At 51.2% G+C, this 10,704-nt stretch overlaps 1 protein-coding gene across 3 annotated transcripts; it reads left to right on the forward strand.

The window, feature by feature from the left end:
- The first annotated feature begins 709 nt into the window (after nucleotides 1-709).
- Nucleotides 710-9,999, forward strand: LOC142920264 (uncharacterized). Of its 3 annotated transcripts, XM_076062778.1 has the most exons (8): nucleotides 710-895; nucleotides 3,579-3,722; nucleotides 3,867-3,944; nucleotides 5,651-5,743; nucleotides 5,917-6,022; nucleotides 6,891-7,057; nucleotides 7,509-7,751; nucleotides 9,243-9,999. In XM_076062778.1, the coding sequence occupies exons 2-8, from the start codon at nucleotides 3,629-3,631 to the stop codon at nucleotides 9,401-9,403; spliced, it is 942 nt and encodes a 313-aa protein (XP_075918893.1). In that variant the 5' UTR covers nucleotides 710-895; nucleotides 3,579-3,628; the 3' UTR covers nucleotides 9,404-9,999. The 3 variants fall into 3 exon arrangements, with proteins under 3 accessions (XP_075918893.1, XP_075918894.1, XP_075918895.1); XM_076062779.1 differs by lacking the exon at nucleotides 3,867-3,944; XM_076062780.1 differs by lacking the exon at nucleotides 3,579-3,722.
- Nucleotides 10,000-10,704: the final 705 nt, after the last annotated feature.

Consider the following 10,704-nt stretch of genomic DNA (forward strand, 5'->3'; position numbering starts at 1 on the left):
AATTATAACACCAAAATCTAGAGCCATATTTTAGGCCACTGAATAGCAGTGGCCGCTAGGGGTGTACAACTCCTCTAGAGCAGTTTTGAGTGAAGATCTCATAGGTACTGATTCAAGTTGCAGTTTATTGGCAATAGCATTCCAGACCCTGGGGTCATGAATAGCAAAGGCCCTTCCTCCAGTTTTTGTACGGCAATAGGGAATGTGAAGCTGGTAAATGAGCGAAGACCTGAGGTCAAATTTGTTCTTTGAAACAGAGAGGAGATCCAGTAGGTAGTCTGCGGAATTTTTTGTAAGTACATCGTGAATAAATAAGATCTGGTGCACAAGCCGTCAAACATTAAGAGATGTTAAGTTTGACCCAATGTAGAGATCACAGTGGTGAGTCTATGGGGCAGTGTTGAGTCTATGGGCAGTGTTGAGTCTATGGGCAGTGTTGAGTCTACGGGCAGTGTTGAGTCTGCGGGCAGTGTTGAGTCTACGGGCAGTGTTGAGTCTATGGGCAGTGCTGAGTCTATTATGGTGCAGTGTTGAGTCTATGGTGCAGTGTTGAGTCTATGGGCAGTGTTGAGTCTATGGGCAGTGTTGAGTCTATTGGCAGTGTTGAGTCTATGGGCAGTGCTGAGTCTGTGGGCAGTGTTTATCAATTCTACAGAATCTGAGCCTCGCTCGCACTGCGTGTTCGCCTATCCGCACTACGGTTTATAAAAACGCCCTGCTAAGGCCTCACGTGATAACAGCCCCGCCGAGTCGCCTGCCCGTGATTCGAGGCACGGAACGTCGAATCTCCTCCTACACCACGACCACACGAGGACATTGTTTTGTTTGTAACCTCACCACGAAGGAGAATATAGCTCAAGACCCCCTCCCCAGACACCTACGCAGCGTTGCGCTGGTGAGTGCCGTGTTGAGGCCTATTCCGGGAGTGTCACCGGTCTCGGATAGATTGCCCAGCCGGCCGAGGCGGCACTTTGGCCGGCTACAGATGCCGCTGTCATGCGATGGTCTCCATAGAGACCTGGAAGATGGTCTCTAGGTTATGTTGTGGGTTAGCAAGCTTCCAAAGGATGCCTGAAGGCTGCCGCTAGGCTTTTGTAACGAATCTTTGCTGCGTGTTTTAAACTTGAATTATTTGCAATGCACGCGTGTCAATGTGCTCTAGAGGAGTTGTACAACCCTAGCTGCCACTGCTATTCAGTGGCCTAAATTATGGCTCTAGATTTTGGTGTTATAATTTATTTATGTAGTTTATTGTTAAAAATTCGGTCACAGTCCCTATGATCACTGTTACATTGAATTTATGGCTTTTATTTTGGTGATTTCGAAAAGTTTTTTTGTTTTGGCCATGTTTTTGTTTATTGTAGTACGGAGTTAGACTGATGGCTTTAATCTTAGTTGTCTTGTGGTTGTTGTTGTTATTTGACTTGCATCCCACTGGGATTTTTGCACACAGCATTGGTGTACGGTGCTATTTCAGGAATATTTTGATATTTTTTTCCTATATTTTCTGTTTGCACAGTCACATAATCACTTTAAGATGTTTTCTTGTTCATGTTTTTTGTTTGTTGCGGTTGCACCTGATTCAAGAGCCGAATGGCTCACAGGGCTATACCAAATAAATGAACTATGAACTATGCGTCGCTCAAAGACTTCACTCGAGCGTGTCGTGTTCAAGCTCGCTTTGTCTACCTTAGGAGCTTACAAAGTGCCGCCCAATAATTTACCGTGCGTCTGCCTCTTAGACCGAGTGAATCGCTTGAACAAGTGCACATTCAGAAGCGTAAACTCTGCGAGTATCTCGTTTTGAATCTTGATGTGAAGCTTTCGTGACTGCAGTAATTCATATTCTTAGCTCTTTCGGTAAAGTCAGAGTTGAAGGGAAACAATAAAGCAATAAAATATATATAAAACAATAAAAATTCTCACGACGTTTCGACCTGATGACGACCGTTTGTGTTATGGTCGAAACGTTGTGAGAAATTTTATTGTTTTATATATATTTTATTATTTTATTGTTTACCTTCAACGTGACTTTACCGAAAGAGCTAAGAATATCTCATTTTATTCATAGTCTGTGTTTCCAAGGACAAAAAAATTGCACATTCTCATTACCAATACATCGACCTGGCTGGCGGTCACAGTTGCCAGGAGCCCCTTTCCCTGTCGGCTTGACATTTTTTTCAACTCAATTGTTTTTTTTACACAGCTCTTGGACAGACGTGCGGCAGTGTTGGTTTATATCCTGGAAGGTGCTCTCACTTCAGGGGATGTTTCATTGATGGGAAAAAAAAACCTGAGCTGGGGCTGTAATCAATGTTGTTTTATTGATCTAGTTTAAAACATCAGCACGAACATCGGTGCCAAACTAACACGATGTGAGGCGCTAGATTTGAAGCTTTCGCGATGTGCAAGGATTCATACTCTTTGGATTTTTTTCGGTAAAGTCGCGGGGGTAAAAAAATATAAAGTTAAACCCAAGTTAAACTTTAGCAGCCTTATAGTTTACAGCAGTATACTCTGCAAGGCAAGCAGTTTGTCAGCTTAACTACTGCCTCCTGCCTCTGGTTCACGTGTGTAACGCTCTTCAACCTGCACACGGCCATCTCTCTGTCCCCAACCCCCTGCAGCATAACAGAAGGCGGCTTAACTTAGCCCCCCCCCACGGCCCTTCTTATCCCCCCCCCCCTTAACCTGTATACAATCTCGGGTGTCTTAGAGTTATCTTCACCTGATGCAGCAATTTTGCTGTGACGGTTTCCACCTCAAGACGGAAGCTTGTGCTGCTGCCTCCGAAACGTCGTGATTTTAATTGAGTTGTTTTTTTCATTTATTTATTTTATAGATTTTTTTTTACCTACGTGACTTTAGCAAAAAAAACAAAGAGTCCGATGCGAGGAGGCGTTTCCCCCAACGTTCGTTTTCTGCGGTGGCAAAAAATGCAGCCTCTGCGAAACGATGAGAACCTAAACATTTTGCTCAACACAGGAGGAACGTGTCCATCAGTGAGGGAGCCTTAGGCATGCATCCAATTGTCCCGTTGTGAAGGAGGAGGTCTTTAACCCGGCATGGTTGTCACCTGGTGTACAGGAGGTCGTGGGGTTTGATACCGACCCTGACACTCCCTGCTCTATCTTTGGAGTTGACGTTTCTCGCGCCCCGCGGCCGCGTGGATTTCTCTCCCAGAGTCCTCCGGTTTTTTCCCCTCCACATTCAGAAACGCCACGCGTTTAGAGTATTTTGCCCTGAATGTCCACTTGATATCAGCCCACCGTTTATGGGCCAATGTCTCTTCTTAAAAAGAGCTATGTAGCACGGTGGTGTGCTTCGCGTGGCAAGATTAAACATTGGTTAGTTTTATTAGTATATATATTTTTTTAAGTGATTTGTTTTACTCTTCCTGTAACTCTGCACTCACGCCGTGTTTTTGTTTTGTGTTTGTTGTCATGTTTCTGACCCAGCGCCACAGCTGGACATCTGTGAAAAAAAGAGCTTCATAGCGCTTTGGATTCCTCCTCTTGCAGTCTAAATAAATATCATTCCCACTGCTCCTCCTACTCCCTCCCCTTCACCCCTCCTAGCCAAGTGAAGGAAGCCGCCAGGCCGACCATCTGCCTCCCCCCCCCCTCCCATGGAGACTTTCCACACCACCACCACCCGTTTAGTGGCCTTGCTGGTCGTTGTGCTGGGCGACCGTCACAACCCCTTCGCCCTGCCCCTTGACCGTGAGTAGCAAACAGCGCCGCTACCCCACTTGAGACGATGCCCCCTCTCAACGCTACTCCCACTAAAGGCCATCGACTAAACTCGACTCTTTTGACTTCACCAGGCAATGCCCACTGAGCTTCGTGGCTCTTTTTTTTTTTCAGAAGCGCCCCGGCTCTTGCAAATGATAGCTTCAACGAAGCACTTCGACGTTCAAGCGGGGCCGAGTACTCGAAACACTTGTGGGTATCTGTTTGAGTAGTGTGTGGGTCTCTGTGTGAGTAGTGTGTGGGTATCTGTGTGAGTAGTGTGTGGGTCTCTGTATGAGTAGTGTGTGGGTATCTGTGTGAGTAGTGTGTGGGTCTCTGTGTGAGTAGTGTGTGGGTATCTGTGTGAGTAGTGTGTGGGTCTCTGTGTGAGTAGTGTGTGGGTATCTGTGTGAGTAGTGTGTGGGTCTCTGTGTGAGTAGTGTGTGGGTCTCTCTGTGAGTAGTGTGTGGGTATCTGTGGGTCTCACACAGAGACCCACACACTACTCACACAGAGACCCATACACTACTCACTCAGAGACCCACAGACTACTCACAGAGAGACCCACACACTACTCACAGAGAGACCCACACACTACTCACAGAGATACCCACACACTACTCACACAGAGACACACACACTACTCATAGAGAGACCCAGACACTACTCACTCAGAGACCCACACACTACTCACACAGAGACCCACAGACTACTCACTCAGAGACCCACACACTACTCACACAGAGACCCACACACTACTCACAGAGAGGCCCACACACTACTCACTCAGAGACTCACACACTACTCACACAGAGACACACAGACTACTCACTCAGAGACTCACACACTACTCACACAGAGACACACAGACTACTCACACAAAGACCCACACACTACTCACACAGAGACACACAGACTACTCACTCAGAGACCCACACACTACTCACACAAAGAGACCCACACACTACTCACACAGAGACCCACACACTACTCACACAGAGAGACCCACACACTACTCACACAGAGACCCAATACACTACTCACACAGAGACCCACAGACTACTCACACAGAGACCCTCACACTACTCACATAAAGACCCAGACACTACTCACTCAGAGACCCACACACTACTCACACAGAGACCCACAGACTACTCACTCAGAGACCCACAGACTACTCACAGAGAGACCCACACACTACTCACAGAGAGACCCACACACTACTCACAGAGATACCCACACACTACTCACACAGAGACACACACACTACTCACAGAGAGACCCAGACACTACTCACTCAGAGACCCACACACTACTCACACAGAGACCCACAGACTACTCACTCAGAGACCCACACACTACTCACACAGAGACCCACACACTACTCACAGAGAGACCCACACACTACTCAGAGAGAGACTCACACACTACTCACACAGAGACACACAGACTACTCACACAGAGACCCACACACTACTCATACAGAGACTCACACACTACTCACTCAGAGACCCACACACTACTCACACACAGAGACCCACACACTACTCACACAGAGACCCACACACTACTCACACAGAGAACCACAGACTACTCACACAGAGACCCACAGACTACTCACACAGAGACCCACAGACTACTCACACAGAGACCCACACACTACTCACACAGAGACCCACACACTACTCACACAGAGAGACCCACACACTACTCACACAGAGACCCACACACTACTCACATAGAGACCCAGACACTACTCACATAGAGACCCACAGACTACTCACAGAGAGACCCACACACTACTCACAGAGAGACCCACAGACTACTCACACAGAGAGACACACACACTACTCACACAGAGACCCACACACTACTCACACAGAGACCCTACTAACACTCTGCTGTATTTTCGCCCGCAGCTGCGGTTATCATCTCTGGCCACGTACGGTACCAAAGAAGCTCACATCAGGTGTATGCAGCAAAGCAGCAACCTCCGGACACACGACGGAAAGGTGCACGGTTGCGACATCACACACACACACGTACAGGGCCCAGTTGAGTACGCAGTTTGTTAAGGTGCAGCACTGCAAGTACTTGCTCGGCCCGGAGCGACCCCCCCCACCACCCTCGGGAGCGACCTCTGCCCGCTCGCTGTCTCTGCCCCCCCCACCACCGCCTCACACAGCCAGCCCCCCGTCGATGCTGACGGAGCCAGACAGGATGTACAGGGCGAGAGAGGGAGAGGCGGTGTACATGGAGTGCTCGGTGTGGCCGCCCGCCACCATCCTGTGGTGAGACCGAACGCCGCGCCTGAGCGTCCGTCCCGCTCCGCCTCTCCTCTCGCTCTCCGTTCGCTGGAGACTCTTTTTGTTTATTTCACCGCCTGATGCCCACCGAGCCGTGCAGCTGTTTTTCAGAAGCTACCCGGCCATATCGCAAACGACAGCCCTGACGACGAAGAGGCTCCTCGTTCATTCGGCACGCCGTCATCGCGCCTCGACGCTCCCTGTCGCGAGGGCTGTACGTGCCCTGAACTTCTTTCGCACCCTACGTGGCCAACCGTGCTAATAAGAGGTACGGGAGCTGAGTCTGTTTTGTGAATGCCGCCAGCGGGTTTGCATGGCTGGCCACGTACGGAGCGAAAGAAGTTCAACATAGAACACTCCCATAGACTTCAATGTTAAAGGCTCCCATATACTTCAATGTTAAAGGCTCCCATAGACATTAATGTTAAAGACTCCCATAGACTTCAATGTTAAAGACTCCCATAGACTTCAATGTTAAAGACTCCCATAGACTTCAATGTTAAAGGTTCCCATAGACATTAATGTTAAAGACTCCAATAGGCTTCAATGTTAAAGGCTCCCATAGGCTAACATTTATAATTTTGCGCGTGCGGGGGCGGGGTTGGGCGACTGTCGATGGCCGCCACGCGGATGTGGCTCAGAGCGAGAGAGCGAGAGAGGGGCACTCAACGCGGCGGAGGGCCGCGTGAACCTCGCCGCTCCAACGTCCCCCGAGACGTTCGCCTCCGCGTCTCCCGAAGCCGCCGACCCCGGATCTCAAAACCCCCGACGGCATCGCCGTCAAACCGCAACGGTTCACGCCCCCCACCTGCCCCCCGCCTGCCCCCCCCCACGCCTTCCCGCGCACCGCCAGGTTCAGGAACTACCGGAGCTTGAAAGTTAAGGGCGAGCGCTTCCACATCTTCGAGAACGGCACCCTTCGCATCCTGGACTTGCGGCGCGAGGACACGGACACTTACACCTGCTTCGCCACCAACAACCTGAACAGCGACCAGCTGCGGGCGCACCTCTCCGTCGAAGGTGAGCAAAGTCGCCGCCGGCAACAAACCCGCCGGCCGGAATCCCTCTCCGATCCGGCGCCGAGCCATTAACCGCCGCCGTCGAAGACGAAGATCCCCCGCCGTGTAGCCTCAACAGGCCGCGGGGGCGAGCGCCGTTAGCGAGCGGCGTCTGTGAAGGCCGGCACGGCGCACGAGGGGGCGGGTGGCCGGCGCCACGCCCGACCGCCTTTGTCTCCCCGGTGCTGGCGATGTTCGCCACACACCGCGCCGGGTGCTCGTTTGAGGCCGAGTCGACCTAGGGGAGGCCCAAGACCGGTTCAGATAATCGTCACCGCGTGTTGGTGGCCGTGAGCGGGAATCGAACTCGGGTTCGCAGGGTTCGTAGCGCGGTGTAGCGCGGTGTAGACCGCTACACCCGCCACCGCCACCATTAACTACCACCACCATCACCCCCACAACCACCCCCACAGTGGCGCCGGGCGGTGAGGAGGAGGACGAGGAGGAGGACGAGGAGGACGAGGAGGAGGACGAGGAGGGAGACGAGGAGGAGGACGAGGAGGAGGACGAGAAGGAGGAGGACGAGGAGGAGGGCCAGGACGATGGCAAGGAGGCCTCTACGTCCTCGCCATCGGCCCCCAACGCCGGTAGCGGCCGTGACGGCGGTGCTGATGAGGGCGAGGATGACGACGACGAGCTGTTAGCTACCTCGCCAGGTACGCGGGAGGGCGGCGGCTTGGATCGTCTGACCACCCTGACGATGCAAATGGCCGTGGTCAGCCCAATGAGATCGGCGGCGCGGAAAGTCCTGGGTTTTAAAAAAACTTGGTTTCTGGCCACCCCGTGAATCTCCATTGGCTGCTCGGGTTCCCAAGTGCTTGCTCCATTCATGCTTGGATTCAATGTTAAAGGCTCCCATAGACTTCAATGTTAAAGGCTCCCATAGACTTCAATGTTAAAGACTCCCATAGACTTCAATGTTAAAGGCTCCCATAGACTTCAATGTTACAGGCTCCCATAGACTTCAATGTTAAAGGCTCCCACAGACTTCAATGTTAAAGGCTCCCACAGACTTCAATGTTAAAGGCTCCCGTAGACTTCAATGTTAAAGGCTCCCGTAGACTTCAATGTTAAAGGCTCCCGTAGACTTCAATGTTAAAGGCTCCCGTAGACTTCAATGTTAAAGGCTTCCATAGACTTCAATGTTAAAGGCTCCCATAGACTTCAATGTTAAAGGCTCCCATAGACTTCAATGTTAAAGGCTCCCATAGACTTCACTGTTAAAGGCTCCCATAGACTTCAATGTTAAAGGCTCCCATAGACTTCAATGTTAAAGTTTCCCATAGACTTCAATGTTAAAGGCTCCCATAGACTTCAATGTTAAAGGCTCCCATAGACTTCTATGTTAAAGGCTCCCATAGACTTAAATGTTAAAGGCTCCCATGGACTCATGGAGGTGCACACATCGAGGGCAGTCAACCAATTTGCGGTCAAACGGAGATAAAATAACGCTTTGACAATAAAACGATTCTCAGCATCGCAACTCTGGGCAGGGGTTTGCTGTTTTGGCAGAGAGCGTTGTTGACACGCGGGTGGCGGTGGTGGTGGTGGTGGTCCACCGCTCACCGCAGAGGAGTTACAATCGGGCACCTGACGTCGATGATGTGACAGTCGGCGTTTTAATTTACCAAATAGTTTTAAACGTAGTGTGATGGATCGTCTCTCTGAATGAGTGATTGGGTGGGTGGGTGAGTGGCTGAGTGAACAAGTGAGGAAGAGGTTTCAGTCTCAACTACCAACAACCTCCAACAAATCTTCCATCCCCTAGGAGGTGGTGGCGGTGGTGGTGTTAGTGGTGTTGGTGGTGTTGGTGTTGGTGGTGTTGGTGTTGGTGGTGGTGTTGGTGGTGGTGGGGTGTTGGTGGTGTTGGTGGTGGTGTTGGTGGTGATGTTGGTGGTGATGTTGGTGGTGGTGTTGGTGGTGTTGGTGGTGATGTTGGTGGTGTTGGTGGTGATGTTGGTGGTGGTGTTGGTGGTGATGTTGGTGGTGGTGTTGGTGTTGGTGGTGTTGGTGGTGTTGGTGTTGTTGGTGGTGGTGGAAATGGAGGAGGAGGCGGAGGGTTGTAGGAGGCCCCCCCGGTACTCGTACATCGCTCTCATCGTAGCGATGGCGACTGACGTCTCGTTTCTCCGCTTGCCCCTTTGCAGCGGCGATGGCGTCATCAGCAGCGGCGACGACGTCAGTGGTGACGACGTCAGCGGGGCGGGCGTCCGCCACCAGCAAGGCATCTTGCTGCCCCGGTGCCGCTTGGCCCACGGCGCTTCTGCTCGCGCTGGTGCCGTCGTTGGCGCGCGGCGGCGACGTCTAGAAGGAAGCTTTTCTTTCTCGCTCTCGCAAAAATCTTTACGATTTGCGATGCCCCGTTGCGTTCCGACATCGTTTCTCGTTTCCACGCATTCACGTTGTCCCGAGTTTTATTCGGGGAAAAAAGTAACTCGCCGTGTGCCCGCGACGTCTCGCGGAGAGCCGTCTTGCGTGACGATTTTAAACGCGAGTTGCGACTGAGTCATGCCCTGAAGTTGTTCCGTGCTGCTGCTGCCGTGCTGAAGACGTAATGATAAAGGCGCCAAGTTAGCTGTTGCTGCTGTTGTTGACACAAATGTTGCTGTTGTTGATGGTCCAGCTGAGGCAGGGAGAAGCTGCCTTAGTCTTGCGGGGCGAACGCTGTTGTGGATCTGGTGGGTGGGGGGGGGGCGCTGTGGTGCTCTGTGAGTGATGTACAGCAAAGGGAGACTAGAGTCTTGTGCGTCCGTCTCGTCTCACACGCTTAGGTGAGGACATCACTGATTAAGAATATTATTTTGTTACCAGGTTAAGAAGGGCCCACAACTGGGGCCTATCGTTGGCTTCCGATTTCACCGATTTTCCTCGAGTCGAAATAAAAACATCTGATTGTGAATATAACAGCATGAGCTTTAACTACCCGGCTTCGCCCGGGACTTGGATTCACCACGTCCGGCCGCCTTTGTCTCCCGATGTTCACACCACAACATTTACACGTTTGAGGCTGAGTCGACCTAGGGGAAGCCCAGGACTGGTTGAAATAATCGTCACCGGTGGTGGCCGTGAGCGGGAATCGAACTCGGGTCGCCGGGTTCGTAGCGCAGCGTAGCGCTAACCACTACACTACCGCTCCCCCCCCCACACACAGACACACACAGACACACACACAGCCACACACAGACACACAGACACACACACAGACACACACAGACACACACACAGACACACACACACAGACACACACACAGACACACACAGACACACACAGACACACACACAGACACACACAGACAACGCTAACCGCTACACTACAATGCGTTACGCTTCCACGTGCGCGGGTCACGTGACAGATTTGATGTCACAGCTCACTTGCCGTGCAAAAAATAAATGCATTATTGAGCTCCCCTCCCCCCCTAAAATAGAAGCTAAAAGTGTATTTTTATAATGTTTGCACGGTGTACAGTCTGGAAAGTACCCACATGGCAAATTTAAAGTTTGTTGCATGTCGGGAAGTACGCTAAACATTTTGAACAGACACACATAATCACAACTTTGCCTTTTATATATCTGGAGATAAGGGAAACTACCGTTCGCAAACTATCACGG

This window comes from Petromyzon marinus, unplaced genomic scaffold (assembly GCF_048934315.1).
Source record: "Petromyzon marinus isolate PM22_M1 ecotype Great Lakes invasive population unplaced genomic scaffold, UKy_Petmar_22M1.pri1.0 PM_G_Scaffold_70, whole genome shotgun sequence".
Classification (NCBI taxonomy): domain Eukaryota; kingdom Metazoa; phylum Chordata; class Hyperoartia; order Petromyzontiformes; family Petromyzontidae; genus Petromyzon; species Petromyzon marinus.